Genomic DNA, 27,571 nt, shown 5'->3' on the forward strand with positions numbered 1-27,571 from the left:
GTTCCTAATTTTTTTATTTTTTATACATACATATATATTTTAAAATTTTGGTTTCTAATTTTGCAAGTTTTTGGTACTTCAATTTCGTAATTTTTTGCAATTTTTCAATTTTCCAATTTAATTTTTTTCTATTTTACAGTTGTTTAATTTTTCGAGATTTTTGAATTTTAGAATTATACGATTTTTCAGTTTAATAATTCACCATTTTTTTTTATTTTTACAATACATGCTTGGAGTTTTCAATTACGCAGTTTCTAATGAATCGGTTTTTCGATTTTTCAGTTTTCAGTCGTTCGATTTTTCATTTTAATAATTTTGCAATTTTGCACTTTACAGCTTACTAAGTTTTCGAGTTTACAATTATCCATTTTTTAATTTTGCAATTTTACAATTTCTCAACTTTTTTATTTTTGATTGTACAAAATTTCAATTTTAATTATTCAAGTTTTTAATTGTCCAATGTAATTATTTTACAATTTTTCCTTTTTATAGGTAACCGATTTTTCAGATTTTCGATTTTTTTTTTTTATTTTTGAATGTTACATTTTTTGATATGAATTATTCGGTTTTCATTTATTAATTTCTCAATTTTTGATTTTTAATTTTTCAAACTTTCGATTTCCAATTTCCAACTTTTTGATTCTTCATCGAGCCCATCGGACGAATGACCACTTTTATGTTTTCTCCACCTTTCATGACTCCTACAGTAAGAAAAAACTAGTCTACCATTTTCGACTCTCTCTCTCTCCCACTCTCTTCCCCCCCCCCCCCCCTCTCACTCTCTCTCACTCCCTCTCTCTAGTGTTTGTATCCATTTTTTTCTATTTGACAGTTGTCTGATTTACCAAGTTTTCAGTTTTAGAATTATAGGTTTTTGAGTTTCATAATTTAGCAAAATTTTTGATTTTTTTCATTTTATAATTTTTGAAATTTTCAATTTTAAAATTTTTTAATTTGTCTATATCAGTGGTTCGCAAACTTTTATGATTGATGACACCCTAAAATTTTAAACAAAATTTGGCGGCACCCCGCCAAGAACAGTTTTAATTGTAACTAATTTATTATCAAAAACACTTTATCACATGTTTGTATAATATGTAATTGATGTTAAGATTGCTTTATAAATATTTGTTTTCCATAATTTAAGCTTGTCTTTTAATGCCAAAATTTTTTCACTGGAGGTTAAAATATTTTCTTTTCTACCTTGCATACTTGAATGTACATATTTTATTTAAGTGTTCAAAAATATTAGTTTAATAGGTCAAAAAATTGTTCAGTATTTTCTGATTCAAAAAACGTTTATATCTGTTTTCTTGATTCCCAAAATCGGGAAAGAACACGGCCTTTAGATAGCCATCTTACTTCAGTATGAAGAAAATTAACATGTTCAGAACACATTTTCCATTACTGAACAGTTAGTTGTACCATATTAATAAAATCAGATCATCAATTATTATTTTTTAAAGTTGGTTCTGTGCTTATATTTATTAAAATCATTATAAAATTTTCGCGGCACCCTCTTGGGGGATCCGCGGCACCCTAGTGTGCCGCGGCACCCAGTTTGCGAACCACTGGTCTATATTTACAATTATCTGATTTTTCAATTTTTCGATTTAAAAATTATTCCATATTCAATTTTGTATTTAATTATGTGTGCAATTTTTTAGCTTTACCTACAGTTTAATAATTTTTCGATTTTACAATTATAATTATATTAGTTAGTATATTAGTTTTATAATTTTTCATTTTTTTTTTAGTTTCATAGTTTTGCAATTTGCGATTTCTCATTTGTCCGATTTGTAATGAACCAATTTTTCAGTTTTATAATTTTTCGTTTTTATACTTGTTCGTTTTTTTAATTATTCGAATTTCAATGCTGGGATTTTCGAATTTTTTGATTTTTAATTTTTTAAAATTTCAATTTTTCAAGTTTTTGATTTTTCAGTTTTATAGATTTGCAATTTTTCCATTTTCTAATTTTTCTATTTAACTTTTTTTTTCAATTTTTCGATTTTAAAATTTCTCAATTTTACAGTTTAATAATAATTTTTGGAATTTAGAATTATCCAATTTTCCATTTTGTAATTATGCAGTTTTTTTATTTTTCAGTTACTAGTTTTTTCTATTTTTCGATTTTTCAACTTTCAATTGTTCCTACAGAATTTTGTCGATCTTAAATTTTTTAGATTGTCCGGGATTGGAAACATGCTCAGCAAAGAATTGCAAACCATGAAAATTTATTAAGTCATAAACATGCCAAAGATTAATGTTTAAGCTAGGAAATATAACAGGAATTGATGTAAATTTTAAAAAGGAACATATTCATTCGTCCATGATGTATTGATGTGATGTGTCAAATGTGCAGAAGTACCACCCGTACAGCATGCAGTAAAATCAATTCTAATTTGTTTAATTTTCGGTCGCATGATAGCCTAGCAACCAACCATATTATAGTGTATTGTTGTTTGCCTACCGCAAAAAAAATATTAATTAAAAGTTACTCCATAAAGTTGATTATTTATTATCATATAAAACTTCTCACGTCTATAAATACCTAACAAAACTATTTCAATAAATCAAAAACAAAAAAAAATCAAATAAAAGAAAACGCTGCAGTTACATAACATTCTTCCGTATAGATGGAAGCACAGTATTTCATTCATACAAGTTTGCTACTCACTTGACAAGTAAATGACAAGTTCATTCATGTTTAGTCAACACACAAAAACAAGTTCAAAAGTAATGTTGCACAGCAGTTAGTTTGTTACAAAAGTGAAAAATAACATCACTAGGCCCCAAAAATGGCTTACGTGAATGTTAGAGATTGGTCAGTCGACCAAGTAGTGGACTGGCTCAAAGGTAATTCGTTCCGGATATTTCAAGGATTATTTAACCTCATTTCGGTTCGTATTTTTAGGCCTAGATGGTATTATTTCTCAATACACGACCTCATTTTTGAACAATGGGGTAACAGGACATCATTTGCTTAACTTAAGAGCCGACGACTTGGATAACTTAGGAGTAAAAACCTTAGGTCATCAGGAAATAATTTTAGAATCGGTGGAGCATTTGCGACACTTTGTATGTTTCCGTCTTGTATAAAAGTTTCGTAATGTTGGTATTTGTAGCACTTTGAACTGGATAAAGAAAACTTACAAATGTTAGCTTTAAAAGTCTCTTGCGCATCTAACTCGTTGTTTAAAGAATTGTTGCTGGTGGATGATGATTGCCCAATAGTGTCACCTCAGATGATGTCGGACGTTCACAACATTATAACCACCATTAAACCCCTTGTTTGTTGGTTAGATCGTGCCCCGTTTCTCGGCGACAAAGACTACATTGATTGCAAAATGCAGATGTTGGATTTGAGTTTTGAAATGGCCACTAGAGCACACAGAGGAAAATTTTCAGAAAAACCCGTTACTAGCATTCGGAAGATTTGCGAAAAAATTACAAAATTGGCTGATCACATTATCCAGGAAATTACAGACCCGATGATTTTGCAACCGGCGTCTCTTGATCTTGCAACTTTGAAGAAAAAAGAGCAGGAGTTGGGATTTTTTATTTCTCCGAATAATCATCCAGTGCATCAGATAGCGGAAATTAAGTATGGGTCTCCAGCTCATGGGAGTACAAAAATTGAGGAAGGAGATGAGATTGTTCAAGTAGTGATGATTTATATAATTTTTATTTGGGGAGTTAAATGTGGTGTTTTAGGTGAATTATCAAACTGTTGTGGGTTGGCAAAGAAAAAACGTTATGATTTTACTTCAAGACTCGCCACCTGAGATTGTACTAACTCTTAAAAAACGGCCTCGTCATACTAAAGTTTATGGACAAATTTACATGAAGCCGTATCGTTTGCCAAGTAAGAAGTTGGATGGTCAGCCCTATTTTCGCTGGAGTGAGAGCATACAGTCTCCTAGGCTACTTCCTATTCATAATTTGTCTCCTATTTCTATTCCAAAGTAATTTTTTGATAGATTTTTAGTGTAGTGGAATTATTTTTTTGTCTCTAGGTTGCCAGCAGTGATTGAACCTCCTGATGTAGAGACTGAACTGAGTAGTAGTGATGATAGTGAACCCCCAGATAGTCCTTTGGATGGGAGTGGAAGGATGTACCCCTTGAAACCAAGGCCTATTTTACAACGACGCAATACAATAACTGGGGCGACCCCCACTAGTAAAAGGCCTTACCCTTCAGTAGAACAGGTATTTATTTTGTTAAATATTGATTTCTGTTGGTCTTTTTAAATTTAAAATTGTTTTCAAAAATAAAATGTGTTTCGTTCTTTATAAGAAAAGAAAATCAGTGAGACATCTTGTATGTGACAAGTCACACACCATATTTTCGTTAGCACATATGTATAATGAATCATTATGTACATGTTTAAATTTTTCCAAACCGTAGAAAAGCTTTCCTCATGTGGTTACTCATTCCACTTAGCTGCGCGCGCATCTGCGTATTAACATGTTAATTATTTTCGCAGGACACAAGAAACCGTCGGTACTAAACGGTTTTCATCTTGATTCAAGCCTGTGTGAAAGCCGGTCTTTGTATTTTTTGAGAAAAGAGGAAAATACTTATATTTGTAAAAAATGTATTGTAGAATGCTCAAAGATATCAACATGTAAATATTTAAAATATAAGTTACAGTTTTACGTCGTTTTAAAATATTTCGCTATCAGTACTTTTAAAAATAGTGATTTGTGGTACTCTAATTTGTTGTTACGAAAAAGTAATAATAAATGACAAACGAGCACACCGTGTTATCCTTTGTTACTATATTTTATAAGTTCGTATATCAATTTGATAGATTTTTGTGGTTCTTCTTCCTTCGCAAATTTCCTATTTTTTTTTTGTATTTGATTTTGTCATCTTTCTTTGCGTCCTTTGGCTTCCAGCTGGTTTTCCCGTGTTTTCTTGTTTGATCGTTTTCTTTTTTCAACGTTTCGTGACCTGTAAAATACGAAAAAACAGGTATTCTGTTTCCGTCTATCTGCCTGTCTATCTGTCGTCTGTCCGGATTTTTGTTGGACAGATAATCTCGATAACTACTGGACCGATTGTTGTCAAATTTTGTATGTGAATTATGAATATCGTGTAGATCAAAATTGTTTCGTTTGTGATATATAAACATGCGATTTGATTTTTTAATGCTATTTGAACGGTTACAAAATTAAAAGATATTTTTTGGTAATCTATCTGGAAACCGATTTTCTACGAGGCTCGATGTTTTTTATTAAGCTGTAGTGAAAGAGAGTGTCATATAGTGACGATATTTTAAGATAAAAATCCATTTTCCAAATCGAGTTCTTCGAAAATCTTGGTCAGGGAACATTGACACTTTGTTTAGAGGATTTTTAGACAACTTTTCAAAAATTTCAATTTTGCAATACATTTTTCAATATCATTTTTTTTACTTTTTTTCGAGTTTTCGAGGTATTTAAAAAACACCATTTGTAAATCGAATTTTTCAAAAATCTTGGTGACGTGAGGTCATCACATTATTAGTGGGAATGATTAGACAAATTTTGGTTAGCATCCACACGATATTTCCAATATATTTAAATACAAAATTTGACTACAATTGGCCTAGTACTTTCGGAGATTATTATTATTTTATTATGTCTAATAAACATCCGGGACAGTAGACAGACGGACAGACAGAAACGGTAAACCCATTTCTTCGTACTTTAGGGGTTATGTAGAGAAAACGTAAAAGTAGAGAATGTGCCGACGGACTCAATTACAACACTTCCTTGGCTTATGCTGGGGAAGTTAAAATTCATCTTAACCGAATTTTCGGAAAATCTGACTGAGATAATTAACACTTTATGTTTTTCGAATCAGCTCGTCGAAATTTAGTTCCCAGAATTTTTTATGAATTTTTAAGCAATTTTTTACAATCTCAATTCTTCAGTGTATGATTTTTTTTTTTGACAGTCTTTGGAAATTTCAAGATACATATGTAAAAATTACATTTTCAAATAGAATGGTTCGAAAATCTTGTTCAGAGAAGGTTAACGCTATACATTTCCATTCAGCACGTCGAGATTTACATCCCAGAATTTTTTGAGTAATTTTAATAAACTTTTCAAAAATCTCAGTTTTTCAATGTGTGGTATAAGTTTTGACCGTTTTTTGAGCTTTCGAGAAATACATATTCCATTTCTACAAGGAATTTTTCGAAAATCTTGCTCCGGGAACATTGGCACTTCGTTTTCTAATCGGCTCGTCGAGATTTAGATTCCAGAATAATTTGAGGGTTTTTGGCCAACTTCTCAAAAATTTTAATTGTTGAGTATGAATTTTTTTACCGTTTTTCGAGATTTCGACATATTAAAAAAAAATGATTCCAAACAGATTTTTTTTTGGAAAATTTGACATATTTTCCGAACCAGCTTGTCGAGATTGTTAAGGATTTTTAGTCAGTTCTTCAAAATATCAATTTTTAATATTCGCCTGTATGATTTTCTTTTTACTTTTTATCCACTTTCGAGATATTTAAAAAATCTCATTTTCAAATCGAATTTTTCAAAAATCTTGGTACGAAACCATTGACACTACGGGTTTTGAATCAGATCGTTGAGATTTTTGAAGATTTTTAGACAACTTTTCAAAAATTTCAATTTGTCAGTATTTCCCCCCCTATTTTTGTTTAAGAAATAAAATTTTTATACCGAATTTTTTCAAAGTCTTGTTTGGGCTCTATTAACAAGTTGTGTTTTTCGAATCATTTTGGACGATTTGTAGGCAGCTTTTCAAATATGACAATTTTTCAATACCCTCCGTATGAATTTTCTGGACCGTTTTTCGAGGTTTCATGATAAAAACCCATCAAATCGAATTTTTCGAGAATTTTGGTCCGGGAACATTGACACTTTGTTTGAGGATTTTTGAGACAACTTTTCAAAAGTTTCAATATTTCCAATACATTTTTCAAAATAATATTTTTGTACTTTTGTACATATTTAAAAATTAAATGTTTTTCGATTCAGCCTGTCCAAAAATCTCAATTTTTCAGTATAATTCATCGATAGATCCCAGAATACTTCGAGGATTTTTAGGCAACTCTTCAAAAATTTCAAGTTTTCAGCATGAATTTTTAACCGTTTTTCGAGATTTTGACATCTTAGAAATCTTTGTCTGAGATCATTTACAATTTGTTTTTCGAATCAGCTCGTCGAGATATTTTGAGGGTTTTTAGTCAATTTTTGAAAAATCTCAATTTTTAATACTCGGTTGTAAGATTTTCTTTTTATTTTTCATCGAGTTTTCGAGATATTTAAAAAATCTCATTTTCAAATCGAATTCTTCAAAAAATCTTGGTCGCGGAATTTCGAGATATGTAAAAATTTTATTTCCAAATCGAATGAATTTTTGTTCATCTTAAAATTTCAAATGTTATTAGTGTTCCCCCGCGTATGGTGCGTATGCATTTTTTACGGTTTTTCCGGATTTCCAGTTGTATAAGAAATAAGATGTTCATACCTAGCGAATTTTTCCAAATTTTTTTTTGGAGTCGATTAACAATTAGTGTTTTTCGAATCATCTTTTAGGATTTTTAGGCAACTTTTCAAAAATCTCAGTTTTTTAATATGTATGAATTTTTTGCACCGTTTTTCGAGATTTTGACATATTAAATAAAATTGCGGTCCCATATAGATTTTTTTGGAAAATCTTTGTCTGGGATCATTGATAATTTATATTTTTCGAATCAGCTCATCCGAGATAATTAAAATCGAATTTTTTAAAAATTCTTGGTGCGGAATTTCGACATGTAAAAATTTTATTGGTTTTATTAACAATTAGTGTTTTTCGTGTCATTGAGGATTTTTAGGTAACTTTTCAAAAATCTCAATTTTTCAATACCGTTTGGATTAATTTTTTGGACCGTTTTTCGAGATTTCAAGATATTTAAAAATTAAATTTCCAAATCGAATTTTTCCAAAATCTTGTTCTCAGAACGTTAACACTTTGGATTTCGATTCTGCTCGTCGACATCTACATCCCAGAATTTTTTGAATGACTTTAAACAACGATTCAAAAATGTTCGTTTTTCAGTAGAATTTTTGACCGTTTTTTGAGATTTCGAGATTTAAAAAAAATCCATTTCTAAATGGATTTTTTCAAAAATCTTGGTTCGGGAACATTGACACTTCGTTTTCCGAATAAGCTCCCAGAATAATTTGAGGATTTTCAGGCAATTTTAAAAAAATCTCAAATTTTCCATACCCCGAATTATTTTTTTACCCTTTTTCGAGGTTTCAAGATATTTAAAAATTTCTTTTCCAAATCGAATGAATTTTTTGACCGTTTTATGGGATTTCAAGATTTAAAAAATTCCATTTCTAAATGGAATTTTTCAAAAATCTTGGTTCGGGAACTCTTAACAATTAATGTTTTTCGAATCAACTTATTATCACATTCCTATGTCCCAGAATTTTTCAGAAATTTTAGGCAAATTTTTAAATACATATTTCAGTTTTTGTATAAATTTTTTGTCCGTTTTCCGGGATTTCGAGATATGTATTTAAAAACTGCGTTTTTTCCAGATCGATTTTTTCGAAAATTTTCGTCAGGGACCATTGATAATTTATATTTTTCGAATCAGCTGGTCGAAATTTTGAGGATTTTTGGGTAATTTTTCAAAAATTTCAATTCATGCCTGTATGAATATTTGGACCACTTTTTTGGCATTTCGAGATTCAAAAAATCGATTTCCAAATGAAATTTTTCGAAAATCTTGATCCGGGAAGATTGGACACTTTCTTTAGAGGTTTTGTGAAAACTTTCCAAAAATTTAAATTTTTTAGTATGCGTGTATTAATTTTTTATTTTCAATGTGTATTTTTTTCAATTTTATTTTTTTTAAATTTTTTTTTCGAGCTTTCGAGATATTTAAAAATGCCATTTCTAAATCGAAATTTTCAAAAATCTTGGTCCGGAACCATTGAAACTATGTTCTTTGAATAAGCTCGTTTAGATTTTTGCGGATTTTTAGGCAACTTCTTAAAAGTTTCATACACTCCTCCGCATGAATTTTTTGACCGTTTTTCAAGAAGTTTAAGAAATGAAATTTTCATGCCTAATTTTTCCAAAATTTTGGTTAACAATTAATGTTTTTCGAATAAGCTTATTAGAATCCTGTCCCAGAATTTTTCAGGATTTTTAGGCACCTTTTCAAATATCACTTTTTGTATAAATTTTTTTACTGTTTTCCAAGATTTCGATATATTTAAATATTGCATCTCCAGATCGATTTTTTCGAAAATTTTGGTCCAGGGCCATTGACAATTTATATTTTTCCAATCAGCTGGTCGAGATTTTTGAGGATTTTCGCGCAATTTTTCAAAAATTTCAATTTTTAATACCAAAAAAAATCCATGTTCAAATCAAATTTTTCGAAAATATTGGTCCGGGAACATTGACACTTTGTTTAGAGGACTTTTAGACAACTTTTCAAAAAATTTTCAATTTTTCAATATGAATTCGTTTGACATTTTTCTAGCTTTCGAGATATTTAAAAAATGCCATTTTTAAATCGATCTTTTCAAAAATCTTGGTCCGGAACTATTGACAATATGTTCTTTGAATAAGTTCGTTGAGATTTTTAGACAACTTCTTAAAAGTTTCATTCACCCCTCCGTATGAATTTTTTGACCGCTTTTCGAGATTTTCAGCTGTTTAAAAATTTCATTTCCAAATCGAAAGAATTTTTTGAGGATTTTTGATGAACTTCAAAAATTTCAATTTGTCAATAAAAGCTCAGAGGAAAAAAGCGAGAGGAGTCAGCGACAAAAATAAGAACAACAGTTTTATTTCTTCTTACGACAGTCGGTATTCATAAGATTAAAATTATAAATTTCAGGTGAGATTTGGTTGAGAAAATTTTGATTTGATGTTATCATTTTTTGGAAAGGACGAGTCTAGAAGGTATGACAATTATTTTATCATCATTACACATTGTAAAGTAAAATTTCGTATGAATTGAGACGATACCACAGTTTTAGCGACTCATAAATTGTATTTTCCAACTGATAAATATCCAGGCTGCATTTTTCTAAGAAAAGTAGGACTTTTCGTTTCAACTACTTACTTCCGAGTGCAAGTGTACTGAAATTAAAATGGAACATTTTTAAGCATCGCAATTTTCTACGTCTCACTTCTTCAATCGTTCGAATTCCGCTATAATAAAAAGCTTAGGTTTTAGTTTATTGCCTGTTTAAAAGATTATGACCACGATATACTGGTACAACGTTAGGTGTGGGTTTTTATTAAAACGTAAAACTACTATTAATACTAAATATTCTACTTTATCTTAAAATATATAGGACAGCACGTTTCTAGTAGATTTAGTAATCTCACATTATTTTGCATTTTAGAGATTTCAAACAGATTGGGTTTCAAGTCGTTTCAAGTAAAATGTGATGTTTATATCAAAATGGATTGTGCACTAGTTGGTGAAGACTACTATAATTGTCTTTGTGCGTTATCTTTGTTACGAAATAAATATTTAGTAATTCCATAACCGAAAAATCTAAACCGCAGATTTCTATTTATAACAATCAACAAGTTTTGTGGATTTATATTTCCCGAATTAGAAATTCTCGTGACAGTGTCGTCAAAATGTGTAATGTTTTTCTTTTTAAAAATGTGTAGAAACTCCAATGTATCTGTGGGTGTAATATTTTAATATCATTGTTCGAAAATATTTATTCGCTTTTTAAAATCGCACTGTATCGTTGAACCTTTATGTGAGTGTTTTGTATAGTAGAATAGCAAACAGTTATTTATGTATCAAGGGTATTATGTATCAAATAATACCCGGGAAATTAAAAAAATTGTGTCTTACGATTTATTTTTGGACATTTACAAAAAAAGTCATGTTTACATATCCTTTTATTGGTTGCTTTTAGTCCAGAAGTCTAATTTATTCCCTGGGATTTTTGGAGTTTTGGATTTTTTTTGGATATATTCCATGTTTTGGATTTTGGAGTTGTTGGATTTCTGAGGTTTTTGGGTTTTTTGGAGTTCGTTTTTTTTTTATTTTTTTTATTGTTCGGAGTCTTGATTTTTTTTTTAATTTTTTGTTTTTTCGGAAGTTTTTTGGATTTATTAAATTTTTTCGGTAATTTGGATAATTTTTAGTTTTTTATTTTCAGATTTTTGGATTTTTTAGATACTTTCATTTTTTTTTTTAATTTTTGAGTTTCTCGGACTTTTTTGATTTTTGGGTTTTTTGAATTTTTTTCATATTGTTGATTTTTTTGGATTGTTGAATTTCTTGAGTTTCTGGCTTTTGAAATTTTTTTAGATTTTCGGTTTTTTTTTGGATTGTTTTTTATTCTTGAGATTCTTTGGATTTTCTGGATTTTTGGGTTGTTACCAGAGATCGTGGCTTTAGCCGAGAACACAGAGAAGCGTCATAGTTTAAATCGGTTGCGGACCCCTCAATTTATGTTGGTAGCAGTGTTTGTTTATAACTAGGGATAAAAGTAACTAGAATAAATGTCATAATATTTTTAACGACGCGTTTATTTCCGACAAATTGAGACTAAATTTACCAGAATATTACAACCTGCTTACTGTTTCCTTCACTTTAATTCAGGTCACACGAATTACAGTTCGTCGTCTAGAACTTGTTTGATTTACAGACCAGAGCGCACTCAGGCCAATGTCGACTCTAAGCGTTCGGAAACGATTTGATTTATAAGCCACGATCCGTGATCTGATACACATCCTAACCGGTTTCGACCATAATTTCTGCTGTTTCAACTTTAGAATTCTCAGTTTTTCGAAATTTTAGTTTGGGGACTTATCAGATTACTCCTATTTATTTTTCAATTTTTGGATTTTACAATTTCTCAATTTTTCAGTTTTTCTCTTCAATTTTACGAATTTTAAATATTTCGATTTTTCAATTTTTGACTTTTATAAACTCTTTATTTGTCGATTTTTCAATTAATTGATTTTTCAGGTTTTTTAGTTTTTCGATTTTTCAATTTTTTCAGGTTTCGATTTTTCAACTTCACTTTTTTGATTTTTCGATTTCTCAATTTTTCAGTTTTTTAATTTCTCAGTTTTCGGACATTTCAGTTTTGGTATTTTTCAGTTTACTTATTATTAAATTTTTCGATCTTACGATTTTGCAGGTTTTCGATTTCTCAATGTGTCGATTTTTTTAAGGTTTCGATATTTCGACTTCACTTTTTTGATTTTTCGATTTCTCAATTTTTCGATTCTTTAGATTCTCAGTTTTTGGATATTTCAGTTTTTCGATTCGTCAGTTTTTATTGTATTTTTCAGTTTTTCGATATTTCAGTTTTGGCAATTTTCAATATTTCAGTTCTTCGACTTTTCCATTTTTGACTTCTGGATTTTTCGATGTGTCGACTCTTTACTTTTTAGTTTTTTTATATTTTAGATTTCTCAATTTTTTGGTATTTTAATTTTTCAATATTTAAAATTTTAGTTTTTTCGATTTCTCGATTTTTCAATTCATTTCTTCCATATTTCAATTTTTCAAATGTTTAGATTTCTTAATCTTTCGATTTTTCGACTTCCCGGTTTTAGATTTTCTGTTTTTCAATTGTCGTTTTTTCAATTTTTCGATTTTTAAATTTTAGATTTTTCAGTTTTTTGATATTTTAATTTTTCAATATTTAAAATATTAGATTTTTCGATTTCTCGATTTTTCATTTCAGTTCTTCGATATTTCAGTTTTTCAAGTTTTCGAATTTTTCAAATGTTTTGATTTCTTAATCAATCGATTTTTCGACTTCCCGGTTTTAGATTTTCTGTTTTTCAATTGTCATTTTTTCAATTTTTCGCTTTTTCATTAATTGATGTTTCGATTTTCCCTTTTCTTGACCTTCGAGTGTTTCGATTTTCCTGTTCTTCAATTCTTAAATTTTTTTATTTGTCAGGTTTTTGATTTTTCAATTTTTCGATTTTTTAAGGTTTCTATTTTTTGACTTCACTTTAAATTTTTCGATTCTTCAGTTTTTAGATATTTCAGTTTTAGCATTTTTCAATATTTCAATTCTTCGGCTTTTCTATTTTTGACTTTTGGGTTTTTCGTCTACCTTTTTACTTTTTCGTTTTCAATTTTAGGATTTTTAAATTTTAGATTTTTCAATCTTATGATATTTTAATTTTCCAGTATTTCTTAATCTTTCTATTTTTCGACTTCCTGGTTTTAGATTTTTAATTTCTCGATTTATCGAAATTTGGATTTTTCGATATTTTGATTGTCAATGTCCCAATTTATATATTGTTCAATTTTTAACTTTTCGATTTTTCGATTCTGAGCTATTTCGGTTTCTCAATTGTTCGACTTTTCGACTCCACGAGTTCTTGATCTTTTGATTTTTCGATTTCTCAGTTTTTCGATTTTCCAGTTTTTCGATGTTTCGATTTTTCAGTTATCCGATTTTTTTAATTTAGGAGTTTCGATTTCTCGATTTTTCGTCATTCGATTTTTAAATTTTACATTTTTTCGATTTTCTGTTTTTCGATATTTCAGTTTTGGGATTTTTCAAAATATTTCAATTCTTCGGCTTTTCTATTTTTGACTTTTGGGTTTTTCATCTACCTTTTTACTTTTTCGATTTTTCAATTTTTGGATTTTTAAATTTTAGATTTTTCAATCTTTTGATATTTTAATTTTTCAATATTTCTTAATCTATCTATTTTTCGACATCCTGGTTTTAGATGTACTCTTTTTCAATGTTTCGATTTGTTAATTTTTCGGTTTCACAGTTTTTCCAGTTTTCCATTTTTTCGCGTTTTTGATTTTTCCGCTTTTCCAATTTTTCAACTTTTAACTTTTTGTTTGTCGATTTCTCTATTTTTCGATTTTTCGACTTGATCACTTTTCGATTTCTCGTTCTTTGGATCTTTCAATCTCTCAATTTTTCAATTTTTCGAATTTTTAAGCTTTTTAATTTCTCGATTTATCGAGATTTGGATTTTTCGATATTTTGATTGTCAATGTCTCAATTTATATATTGTTCAATTTTTGACTTTTCGATTTTTCGATTTTGACCTATTTCGGTTTCTCAATTGTTGGACTTTTCTTAATCTTTTGATTTTTCGATTTCTCAGTTTTTCGATTTTCCAGTTTTTCGATGTTTCGATTTTTCAGTTATCCGATTTTTTAAATTTAGGAGTTTCGATTTCTCGATTTTTCGTTATTCGATTTTTAAATTTTACATTTTTTCGATTTTCTGTTTTTCGATGTTTCAGTTTTGGGATTTTTCAATATTTCGATTCTTCGACTTTTCGATTTTTGACTCCTGGATTTTTCGATGTGTCGATTTTTTTACTTTTTCGATTTTTAAATTTTAGATTTTTTAATTTTTAAAATTTTAGACTTAAATTTGAGTTTTATCAAAATATGTAATGTTCGAAAATCATTTCAAATGTGACGATATTTTGACGAAAAATGTAAAACTTTCCATAAAAAACCTTACGTCGAATATGTTTTTTTCCTTTTTATAGAGAACCTAAATATGTAAAAAAAACCATTACCAATCAAACCTTTGGGATACCTATGTAATATTCCATCTGAACTATCTAAGTACTTTGCCCTAGGCTTTCGTCATGTTATTTAAAAATAAATCCCGTCGGCATCTCCAAAGTGTTCCTCATCCTAAAACAAACCAAAATTCTCCGAACGCTGATTCATCTCTCCTTATCACAATTTCACGCAACCGTATCAATGTTCTAAAAGTACCAGACTTCTTTACATCCTCCCGCGATAACCACTCGCTCAATTCTGCGTTAACAACATGCTAGTAACAATTCCGACGAAAGCCCGACGTGAGCCTTTGTTTTCTTCCAGTACTGGCAAATATGGAAAGACCGCGCAGTTTCGACCCATTCCAGTTCGTACAACATTGACAACACCGACTTCGACTCGGACGCGAATTTCCTCCGCGACAAAAGCGCCTCCTGCAACCTGGGGCTGGAGCTGAGCCCCCGACCGACGACAGTCATCGGCCTCAGTCCCAACCGTACCAAGAACTCCTTCAAGAACGACTTCAAAGAAAAATCCGCGAAGAAGAAGGTCAACTTCCAGGAGAGGAAGCACGAAGATAACGAGAAGAAGGAAATTATCCTGTTGAGTAATTTGAACGACGAGAAGAGCGTCAGCGTTAATAGTTTGGCTAGTTTGACTAATGAGAACATCGCGTTTATAGACGAGGGTCGCGAATTGACTGATAGAACGAGCATGGTGACTGACAGCGACGATGTTAAAAGGGAGTGCGACCATTTTCAGAATGCCCACGATAGGGTGAGGGATGTCGTTCTTGCCGAGGTTAAGATTCACGATATTATTAGGAAGTTCGACGAGCAGAAGCTGGAAGTGGTGGTTAAGCCCAAGATTTACCCGAGGTCGCAGATTAAGAAGCCGCCCGACGTGCCGCAGAAGCCTGATTCTAGTAAGAGACCGGTGGTTCCACCTAGGAGTATTTCCACGAAGATTAGAGGGAGGTTGGATAAGAGTCATAGCACGCCTGCGTATGATCTGACGGGGGAGGAAGGCTCACCTGTGGAGAAGTTTGCGGTAGAGAAGACTCAACTGGAAGTCACAGGTAAGATTTTTTTTCTATTCTGGTGTGATTTCGCGTATTGTGCTCGTCAATTTTACTTCAGGACTTTGTTTTAACTTCTTTATTGACGGAAATATTTGAAATTTTTTGACAAACCATTATCACTACGTGTATTTTGGCCATAAGGCTATTAGACTTCTTCACCTCCTCTCCGCGGGTTTTTATAATTCCATGGTCACTCGGCTAGACTAAAGTGGACAAGGACCAAAATTTCTTGGCGTGATTGCAGCAAATTTTGAATTAGAAACGAGAACTTTTTGAGATAATATTTTAAACCAAAACCAGATTGATTTTTTTGTTAAAAATGACTCAGTATTATATTTAGATGGGAAGTGCTATTTTTGTTGATCGAGGTTATCCAACAGGCACTCGAATAAACTCGCGAATTTTGACGATTTAAAAATGGCACAAGTCGAAACCTCGGAATGAAATGACTAAAAATTAACGTTTGTGTCCGTTTAAGTGACGAAATATTTTCCCAGTTAATTAATTGTTTTTTATGATCTTTTACTTCCCGAGCGTAAGCTAAATATTGTAATCAAGTCCATCGGGCGACTGCTACTTTTATGTTTTCTCTGCGTTTCATGATCCTTATAGTACGAAAAAATAGGTTTCCCGTTACCATCTGTGTGTCGTCTGTCTCTGTCGATTTTTATTAGACGAATAATCTTCGAAACTACCAAACCGATTGTTGTCAAATTTTACATTTATGTTAGGGATATCGTGTAGAATATCCAAAATTTGGCAAGTCCTACGAGCAAATTTTCAGATCCATCTAATTTGGAGTGACGAATATATAAAAATTGGTCGAACAAATCCCGCTTCTTTAAAAATTATAAAATTCGATTCTGCGTTTTTTTTTTGTGATAACGGCTATAAACTAAAAACCAGTGGCGTAAATAACACTACGACAATATGAAACATCAAAAATCCAGAAATCGAAATCTTGAAAAATCAAGAAGTCGAAAAATTTTAAAAATCTAAAAACCCACATATCGAAAATTCGAAAAATCGAAAAGTTTAAATATTAAACAATTTGAAAATCTAGAAATGGAAACATCAAAAAGTCGAAAAATGTAAAATTCAAAAAATCTAAAAATTGAAGAATCGAAAAATGAAAAAATCGGGAAATTGAAAAATCCTAGGATTTTGGGAAATCGACAATTTGAACAATCGAAACAATGAAAAATTGAAAAAAAACAATGAAAAATTGAAACATCCGCAAATCGAAACAGGAAAACATCGAGAAATAGAAAACTCGAGAAGACCAAAAATCAAGAAATCGAAATAGCCCAAAGTCGAAAAATGAAATATCAAAAATTTAAAATAAAAAAAAAATCGAAAAGTCGAGTGCTCAAAACGTCGAAATCTCGAAAAATCGAAAAATTGGAAAATCAAAAATTTTAAAAATCGAAAAATCTAAAATCGAGAAGTCTAAAAATGGAAAACAAATTGAAAAATCGAAAAAGCCAGAAATCGAAAAATTAGAATATCGAAAAATTGAAAATTCTCGAAATTGAAAAATCTCAAAATTGAAATGTCAAGAAATTGGGAAATCGAAAATTTGAACAATCGAAACATTGAAAAATTAGAAAATTGAAAAATAAAAAAAAATAAAACTTGAAATATTCGGAAATCGAGACATGAAAAATCGAGAAATAGGAAAATCAAGAAGATGAAAAATCGAAAAATCAAAATAACCCAAAATCGAAAAATGAAATATCGAAAAACTGAAAAATTTTAAATTAAAAAAATCGAAAAATCGGGTCATCAAAACGTCGAAATATCGAGAAATAGAAAAATTGGAGAATCAAAAATTTTAAAAATCGAAAAATCTAAAATCGAGAAGTCCAAAAATGGAAAACAAATTGAAAAATCGAAAAAGCGAGAAATCGAAAAATTAGAATTTCAAAAAGTTGAAAATTCTCGAAATTAAAAAATCTCAAATTTGAAATGTCAAGAAATTGGGAAATCGAAAATTTGCATAATCGAAACATTGAAAAATTAGAAAATCGAAAAATAAAAAAAAAATAAAAATTGAAATATCCGGAAATCGAGACATGAAAAGATCGAGAAATAGGAAAATCAAGAAGATGAAAAATCGAGAAATCAAAATATCCCAAAATCGAAAAATGAAATATCGAAAATTTAAAATAAAAAAAATTGAAAAGTCGAGTGATCAAAACGTCGAAATCTCGAAAAATCGAAAAATTGGAAAATCAAAAATTTTAAAAATCGAAAAATCTAAAATCGAGAAGTCTAAAAATGGAAAACAAATTGAAAAATCGAAAAACCGAGAACTCGAAAAATTAGAATATCGAAAAATTGAAAAATCAAAATAACCCAAAATCGAAAAATGAAATATCGAAAAACTGAAAAATTTTAAATTAAAAAAATCGAAAAATCGGGTCATCAAAACGTCGAAATCTCGAGAAATAGAAAAATTGGAAAATCAAAAATTTTAAAAATCGAAAAATCTAAAATCGAGAAGTCCAAAAATGGAAAACAAATTGAAAAATCGAAAAAGCGAGAAATCGAAAAATTAGAATTTCAAAAAGTTGAAAATTCTCAAAATTGAAATGTCAAGAAATTGGGAAATCGAAAATTTGAATAATCGAAACATTTCAAAATTAGAAAATCGAAAAATAAAAAAAAAATAAAAATTGAAATATCCGGAAATCGAGACATGAAAAGATCGAGAAATAGGAAAATCAAGAAGATGAAAAATCGAGAAATCAAAATAACCCAAAATCGATAAATGAAATATCGAATAACAGAACAATTTTAAATTAAAAAAATCGAAAAATCGAGACGTCAAAACCTCGAAATCTCGAGAAATCGAAAAATTGGAAAATCAAAAATTTTAAAAATCGAAAAATCTAAAATCGAAAAGTTTAAAAATGGAAAACAAAATTGAAATGTCAAGAAATTGGGAAATCGAAAATTTGAATAATCGAAACATTGCAAAATTAGAAAATCGAAAAATAAAAAAAAATAAAAATTGAAATATCCGGAAATCGAGACATGAAAAGATCGAGAAATAGGAAAATCAAGAAGATGAAAAATCGAGAAATCAAAATAACCCAAAATCGATAAATGAAATATCGAATAACAGAAAAATTTTAAATTAAAAAAATCGAAAAATCGAGACGTCAAAACCTCGAAATCTCGAGAAATCGAAAAATTAGAAAATCAAAAATTTTATAAATCGAAAAATCTAAAATCGAAAAGTTTAAAAATGGAAAACAAATTGAAAAATCTAAAATTCGAAAAATTGTGAAACAAAAATTCAAGAACTGAAAAATCGAAAAATTAGAATATCGAAAAATTGAAAAACCAAGAAATCGAAACATCAAAAAATTGAAAGTCTTAAAATTGAAAATTATAAAAATTTAAAAAATCGAAAAATTAAAAAATTTCAAAACTGTAATATCCAAAAATTGATAAATCGATAAATCGAAAAATTAAAATATCGGGAAATTAAAAATCCAAAAAATGAAATCTCAAAAGATTGGAAAATCGAAAATTTGAAAATTCGAAAATTTAAAAAATCGAAATAGAAATATTATAATTTCGAAAAATCCATAAAGAAATTTAAACATCCAGAAATCGAAATGGTCTAAAATCGAAAAATGAAATATCGAGAAACAGAAAAATTTTAAATTAAAAAAATCGAAAAATCGAGTCTTCAAAACCTCGAAATCTCGAGAAATCGAAAAATTGGAAAATCAAAAATTTAAAAAATCGAAAAATCTAAAATCGAAAAGTTTAAAAATGGAAAGCAAATTGAAAAATCTAAAATTCCAAAAATTGTGAAACAGAAAAATCCAAGAACTGAAAAATCGAAAAATTAGAATATCGAAAAATTGAAAAATCAAGAAATCGAAACATCAAAAGATTGAAAGTCTTAAAATTGAAAATTATAAAAATTTAAAAAATCGAAAAATTAAAAAATTTCAAAACTGAAATATCGAAAAATTGATAAATCGATAAATCGAAAAATTAAAATATCGGGAAATTAAAAATCCCAAAAATGAAATCTCAAAAGATTGGAAAATCGAAAATTTGAAAATTCGAAAATTTAAAAAATCGAAATAGAAATATAATTTCGAAAAATCCATAAAAAATTTTAAACATCCAGAAATCGAAATGGCCTAAAATCGAAAAAGGAAATATCGAAAAACAGAAAAATTTTAAATTAAAAAAATCGAAAAATCGAGTCGTCAAAACGTCGAAAACTCGAGAAATTGAAAAATTGGAAAATCAAAAATTTTAAAAACAGAAAAATCTAAAATCCACAAGTCTAAATGGAAAACAAATTGAAAAATCTAGAATTTAAAAATTGCAAAAATTGTGAAACAGAAAAATCGAAAAAGCGATAAATCGAAAAATTAAAATATGTATCGAAAAATTGAGAAATCAAGAAATCCAAATATCAAAAATTTGAAAGTCTTAAAATTTGAAAAATCGAAAAATTGAAAAATTCCAAAACTGAAATATCGAAAAATTGATAAATCCATAAATCGAAAAATTAAAAAATCGGGAAATTGAGAAATCCCAAAAATAAAATGTCAAAAATTGGAAAATCGAAAATTTGAAAAATCGAAATAGCAAAATTATAATTTCGAAAAATCGATAAAAAAATTGAAACATTCCTAACTCGAAACATGGAAAGAAGAAGGGAAATAGAAAACTCGAGCAGACGGAAATCGAGAAATATAAAATAAAAAAAAACAAAAATCGATTGTTCGAAATGTCGAAAACAAATTGAAAAATCTATAATTTAAAAATTTTAAAAATTGTTAAATAAAAAAATCCAGGAACTGAAAACTCGAAAAAACGAGAAATGGAAAAATAAAAAAAACGAAAAATTTAAAAATCGAGAAATGGAAACGTCAAAAAATTGAAAATTTAAAATCGAACACTCTAAAACTTAGAAAATCTCAAAACAGAAATATCGAAAACCCAAGAATGGAAAAACTGAAAAATCGAGAAAAGAGAAAATAAAAAAAATGAAAAATCGAAAATTTAGAAACGTTAAAAATTTAAAAATAGAAAAATCGAAAAATTCTAAAATCGAGAAATCAGAAAACCAAAAAATCCTTTTCGTATTTTTCGTCCTTTTCATCCTTTTAGTCCTTTCAGTCCTTTTCGTATTTTTGGTCCTTTTCGTCCTTTTGGTCCTTTTCGTCTTTTTGGTCCTTATAGTCCTTTTAATCATTTTAATCCCCTTAGTCCTTTTCGTCCTTTTAATCCTTTTCGTATTTTTCGTCCCTTTCGTTTTTTTCGTCCTTTTAGTACTTTTAATCTTTTTCGTATTTTTCGTCCTTTTAGTCCTTTTCGTTCATTTAATCCGTTTACTCCTCTTAGTCCTTTTCGTCCTTTTAATCGTTTTCGTATTTTTCGTCCTTTTCGTCCTTTCGTCCTTTTAGTACTTTTAGTCCTTTTCGTTCTTATAATCCTTTTCGTCCTTTTCGTATTTTCCGTCCTTTTCGTATTTTTCGTCCTTTTCGTATTTTTCGTCCTTTTTGTCATTTTCGTCCTTTTGGTCCTTTTCGTCCGTTGCGTTATTTTCGTCCTTTTAATCCTTTTCGTATTTTTCGTCCCTTTCGTCCTTTTAGTCCTTTTAGTCCTTTTCGTCCTTTCAGTCTTTTTCGTCCTTTTCGTATTTTTCGTCCATTTCGTCCTTTAAGTTGTTTTCGTCCTTTTCGTATTTTTCGTCCTCTTCGTACTTTTCGTCCTTTTCGTCCTTTTGGTCCTTTTCGTCCTTTTGGTCCTCTTCGTCCTTTTCGTCCTTTTGCTCCATTTAATCCTTTTCGTCCTTTTAATCCCTTTCGGCATTTCAATCTTTTTCGTCCTTTTAATCCTTTTCGTTATTTTCGTCCTTTTGGTCCTTCTTGGTCCTTTTCGTTATTTTCGTCCTTCTTTTCCTTTGCATTCTTTTCGTCCTTTTCGTCATGTTCGTCCTTTTGGTCCTTTTCATTCTTTTGGTCCTTTTAATCCTTTTCGCCCTTTTCGTATTTTTCGTCCTTTTCGTCCATTCCGTCCATCGGGCGACTTGCCTCTTTCATGTTTTCTCGACGTTTCATGACCCCAAGAGTACGAAAAATCAGGTTTCCCGTTTCCCTCTGTCTTCTGTCACATTTTTAGATATTCATATTTTTTTAAATAATTTTGTTTTTGTTCGAAAAAATCAGGTCTGTAGCTCTTCTGTTTTTTAGAGTACAGCATTGTGTGACGTTAAATAAAATCGTTTGAAACATGCTACGATTTGATTAATTAATTAATATTTGACGTTCATTTGTTTTTGTCTACCACATTCAACTTTTTTTTAATGCCACCCTGTACATTTTTACAGATTTTTTTACTGCAGTTTTTTTTTCTGAATTCATTGATGTATTTTGTCATATTTTGACGAAAGCTTGTGATAAAAATTAATTTAATTTTTGAGTAGCTGTTAAAATAAGACCGATTTTAGCAAATCACATATCCTGTAAGAAATTTAATTAAATTATTATAAGAAAAGACACTAGAGGCTCCTAAGCATTTTCAGATTCTTTCCAAACAGGAACACCTAGAATTTCAAGATTGTTTTAAATTTTTCAAAAAAAACTGGGCCCCAAAATTAACTCAAAAACAGATCAGGTCAGAATTTTCCAAAAATAGAACAAAAGTCTCCCCAAATTGTTTTAAATTTGGTGAAATTATTAACACAGTTATTTGCGTAAACAAATCTAGATACTTCATGCTAAAATATTTTTCTTAGCAAATTTGAGATTTTTTTTAGCTTTTGTTAATGTAGTGAAGAATTGAAATTTGAAAATTAAATTTCTTCTACATGAAAATAATAATTAAATACTAAATTTAATTGCAAATATTAAATTATTAATTTTAAAAAAATATGTATTGCCAAAAGAGCACATTTCACGGCTTATGTCTTCTTTTGGTGCCAACAGTAATCTTGAAGGCGTAGGACAAAATAATTGTCGATATATTAATTTGAAAATTATCTGTATATAATAAGTCGATCCGGTAGTTTTGGAGATTATCTGTCTGATAAAAATCAGGACCGACGACATATGTATAAAATAAAATCGGATCTGGATTATTGAACTGCAAGTAAAAGAGTATACAGTATCAAGGGAGATTTTTTTATATTTTTTTATGACGTCATCAGTTTTTTAGTAGTTACAAAAATACATATATCTGATACTCACAATGTAACACTAATAACAACAGTTCTCAAAATTTTAGAAAAATGAGATAAGCCATTTTTAATTTAGATATTAAAATATATTTCTTTATTTGGTTTTACTGCTCTTGCTTATTAAAAATATCTGGGATCACGAGAAATATAAACTAACATAAAGACTTGCCTAAAAAAATATCTGTGTCCAATATGTTCATTCAAATTTGTTCTACAATCTCTAAGATTCCATCAAGTATTTTTAACCTATTGAACAGTAGTTTACATTCAACTTGTTGTTATTTTCAGACGATGGTAACGCTTTCATTCCTGAAAACAAACCCACGATCGAACCCTTCTCCGAAACCAAATTCGAGCTCGGAATCCCCATCATAGAAGCCATAAACTTGCCATTGAACCAAAACGTGCCAGTCCTCGAAGAAGTCAAATGTACAGTTACGACACACGCAATCGAAAAGCCTCCCGAAATCAAAGAAAACGTCGACTTGGATCTTCCCCCAAAACCTCCACCAAGAACTTTCGGAGTAGTCGACTTGAACAAACCAGCTTATCCCAGCGACTCGCCCAAGCCAAACATAGCAGAAAAATTAAAATCCGAGTCGATTTTAGTAACCAAGAGCACAGTGTTCGAATTTCCCGAAACGAGACCGCCCACTGTGCATACTGTTGAATTGTCAACGACAACTATAACACTCAAGCCGCCGGAATCTCCGGCTTTGCATAAAGTGAATAGTGATGGTAATAAGATGCCGAGTAAATATTTTGAGCCGAAGACGGTGTCGACTCCGAAAGGGAAGGATTTTTCGGGGGAGAATGATGGGGTTGGGTATAAAAGTTCGCCGAGTTTTGAGGTCCAGAAGAGCATGAGTGATAGCAAGATTTCGCCGACGAATTCAATAGTACGTGCCATGATTTATTCTAACAAGAACAAGTCGGGGAAGAAAAAGAACACTATCGCACAAAGTAAGTATTTGTTTTACTGTAGTGTTCGTGATATCGTTCGTGTTAGTAAAAACTCGGTTACTTAGTTTTTTGTTTTGCTTTGTTTTGTTTTGTTTACTAGATGGAAAACATTCCCTTTATTATCCGTTCACGATCTTTATATAGTAGGGTTGGCCATGAAAATCTAGTGAGCTTGTTGGTATTCGATGCAGAAGAATAAAAATTCCCTGAACTTTTTTCGTTAGGTTATGTTTTATTGAATTAAAGGTTAAAAAATATGCCAGAAATATAAACATTGCTGCCGATACTTTCAGTTTTCAGTAGCAATGACCAAGTTAAGGGGACTCGCTAGACGAGGTATAACATTTTTTTGGTTTTTTGTATGAAAAAATGATATTAATATAGATGTGTCATACATCAAACTGCAGCTTTTTTCATATTCTAGGGCGCAGAGACCAGTTCAATCAACTAAAAAAATATGGCTGAGAAATATCGTAAAAAAGCACCATTTTATGTTTTCTTTTCAAGTTTTTTGAGTCATAACCATCATAAAATCGCTTGAAAATTCGCACATGGATAAAACATCACTTTTTACAGGGCGCAGAATCATTAAATGTTTGTTAGTGGTACAATTTGTTCAAATAATAATGTGTTTATTAAAATCAAAATATACCACAAATTAAGGCAAAATACGTCGAATAATTTTAACAGGAATATCAGAGGAAAATTAATGATCTATTGGTTAGCAGAGTTTTTAACCAAAACTAACAGTTATTGAAAAAAATGGGTATCAATTCGACAGAATTTGAGCAGTTAGTTCAGTACTTTGCCGATAGGAGCGCCACTAAAATTTACGGAAGCGACTTTCAGGTAAAACCCTTATTGCCTGCTCTACCATAAGCTGATTGTTAGAGTTCTCGGCTGATTTTTCTAATTTATGGCAAGGAACTCAGCTTTATAACAAGGTGCCAGGACCGGCCGTAGTAATCTATTGTTAAGAAAATTAACTTTTACGCAATGAGGTACTATCATAAAACCGAATTAAAACTGGGGAACTATAATATTTTTACTCCACTCAGGATCCTGAATTCAATACACATGATTACTAAAAATTCATTGTAATATTATTGTTAATCTATATTTTGCTTTCTTAATTAATAAAACTAATAAACATATTTATAATAATAATAAAAAATATATAAAATACAGCTTTTGTTTAACACGTATAAGTAGCTAAGTGTACTACTTATTCCAGAAAGGAGGTGTTTTAAAAAAGCCCTACGCCCAGTAACTTCTCCCTTCATTGTTTACTCGAAAAAGTGCTCGTATATGTTTTCATTTGCCGAGAGATCATTTTCAAAATATGTTTATAATAAAAATACGCAAGTCTTGGTGATGAAAAATGTACTCCTAATAAATTATTAAAGTACATAGAAAAATAGAAACAAATTTTATTTATTTAAAAAAAAATCTCTAGCAAAGGCAGGTTCCTCTTTCTTCTTGAATCAATTATCTCGGGCAATAATGCGCCAAAGCAAAATCTGCCAAGTTTATCTGCCATCTTTTTACATATATTTCTTCGTCTTTATAATTTTTTTCTATATTTATTCCATTGGGTGTCCATACAACAAAATAAACTTGTGAAATACCCGTAACAAGCATTTGTCCCTGGACTTGAAAGTAGTAATCATGATTTTTTTTTAGTTTCAATTCTCTGTCTGTCAATGTACAAAATTTGATTATCTTTTTTCTAACCGCTTCTTCCGGAGACAAATCTTGCGATTTTGAAGGGCATTTAATTTCGACTAATGCACTCCTATCTTCTAGAACCCTGTCTGGACTAGCAGCCAAGTAAGGAAATTGTTTTGAAATAAACAAGCCACACAGTTCAGTTTTTATATTTTTATTTTTATTCCAAAACACTTGACAGCTTTTTCCTCACTTTGCTGTCCATAGTATGTATAACTGTTACCTCTAAATGTACTGTACAACAGAGACTCCACAGTTTTAGCTATTGCTGTAGTTGGTCTAAGTTTGTAAATACGTCCAAAATTTGAAGCCCTAACCCTAATTTCTCTTTCTTTTGCCCAAATGTGCCTGTTGCCTAGTGTCTATTTAAATTTGGTCTAAATTCAAAGATAATTTTCTCAAAAAAACCTCTTTGGCTGTCACAAATGTTTCTACATCCATGACAGGATTTTCTAAAAATATTTAAACTATAATCGCAGTCGGGACCAGCATACGTAAATTTTTTAACGACATATTTTTTTACGAATACTTTGTCTAACACGAGCTTGTTTTATAGACGAACCATATTTTTTTGTTATTAAACCAGGACCGTTTTAATCACAATATATTTACTTAACCCTCTAAAAAATTGATGACGTCACCTCAAAATTTTGCTGAATAAATCCTATCTAAATTGTATAAAATATGATGAGTCTCTTCTTGTGATTTATCATTCCATTCATGTTTTTTGGATTTGCATATACAGGATGACCCCAAAAATTAATGAATGCGTAAATTTATTGATTTAATCAGGAACTACAGAACCCAATGCTTTGAAATCTTGCAAATGTTTTAAGGTTATAAAGAGCATAATAAATTTTTAGTCCAAATATATTTGCTTATCCCCTCCAAAAAATTGATGACGTCGGCTCAAAAGTTTGCCGTATAATCCAATTTAAAATTTGCAAAATATGATGAGTCTCTTCTTGTAATTTATCATTCCATTCATATTTTTTGGATTCGGATATACAGGGTGACTCAAAAAATTTAATGAATGCGCAAATTTATTTTATTCCATTTTGACAATTTAAACTGACTTTATTAACTCCATAGTAACCTTCATAAGGAGTTCATGATTCACTAGTGAAATCAAAGCGTTTGAATTCACTAGTAGAATCAAAGCGTTCAGTGAATTAAAAAATTTCAATTAAGAACAGATTTTTATTTCTTCTCCAAAAATATTAACATTGAATTAGTCTTTGTCATTGTAGTGTGAAATATAAAAGTTACAATTATTCAAATTTATATCAAATTTCCGATGAATGGGCAAAATAATGTCTTCGTGTCTGGAATTTGGACTACAAGTACGCTACCCCTGTCTTCAACATCATCAACTGACATGGCCACCAATTATAATATAATAATAATAATATATATATTTGGTCTCCACAGATACATATATGTATAACAGTATATAAGACAAGTCAAAAAGAAAAAAATACAAACAAAGAAACACTAAAACTAAAAATTAAAAACTAAACATTTAACAAGCAAAATAACAAAAAGACAAAATGATATTGTCAACATGCCATCAACCTTGAAAAAATTCACCTAGGGAATAATAACATTTATCTGTTAAAAATACTTTTAAATTTTTCCTAAATGATGATATTAACTGACAATTTTGAATATTCACTGGCAAGTAATTGAAAATTCTAACTCCCATACAATCAGTTGCTAACACACCAACATTACAACGTTTAAACGGAACATGAATCTGATGTTTTTGTCGGGTATTTACTTTATGTACGTTATGGACATACGTTAGATTATGTCGGTTTTTATAAATGTGAACACTCATTTCAAATATGTATAATGACGGAAGAGTCAATATATTTAATTTTTTAAAAAGGCTTTTGCAGCTTGTATGTTTACTTGCACCGGCAATTGTTCTGATGGCACGTTTTTGACTAATAAACACATTGGCTGCGCTTGGTGACCCACCCCATAAACAAATACCATACCTAATTCTGGATTCCACATGAGCATGGTATATATTAACCAATTGAT

At 29.9% G+C, this 27,571-nt stretch overlaps 1 protein-coding gene across 2 annotated transcripts in view; it reads left to right on the plus strand.

The window, feature by feature from the left end:
• The first annotated feature begins 2,693 nt into the window (after window positions 1–2,693).
• Window positions 2,694–27,571, plus strand: part of Cnk (connector enhancer of ksr) — a 45,530-nt gene continuing 20,652 nt past the window's right edge. For both annotated transcript variants that reach the window (XM_064057080.1, XM_064057081.1), the window contains exons 1-7: window positions 2,694–2,859; window positions 2,918–3,081; window positions 3,129–3,665; window positions 3,718–3,968; window positions 4,020–4,212; window positions 14,853–15,606; window positions 23,120–23,794. In XM_064057080.1, the coding sequence (XP_063913150.1) occupies window positions 2,802–2,859; window positions 2,918–3,081; window positions 3,129–3,665; window positions 3,718–3,968; window positions 4,020–4,212; window positions 14,853–15,606; window positions 23,120–23,794 (2,632 nt within the window). In that variant the 5' untranslated portion in view covers window positions 2,694–2,801. The remainder of the gene's footprint in view (window positions 2,860–2,917; window positions 3,082–3,128; window positions 3,666–3,717; window positions 3,969–4,019; window positions 4,213–14,852; window positions 15,607–23,119; window positions 23,795–27,571) is intronic.

Source organism: Zophobas morio, unplaced genomic scaffold (assembly GCF_036711695.1).
Source record: "Zophobas morio isolate AGI-343-1 ecotype UQ-CSIRO unplaced genomic scaffold, CSIRO_AGI_Zmor_V1 ptg000017l, whole genome shotgun sequence".
Taxonomy (NCBI): domain Eukaryota; kingdom Metazoa; phylum Arthropoda; class Insecta; order Coleoptera; family Tenebrionidae; genus Zophobas; species Zophobas morio.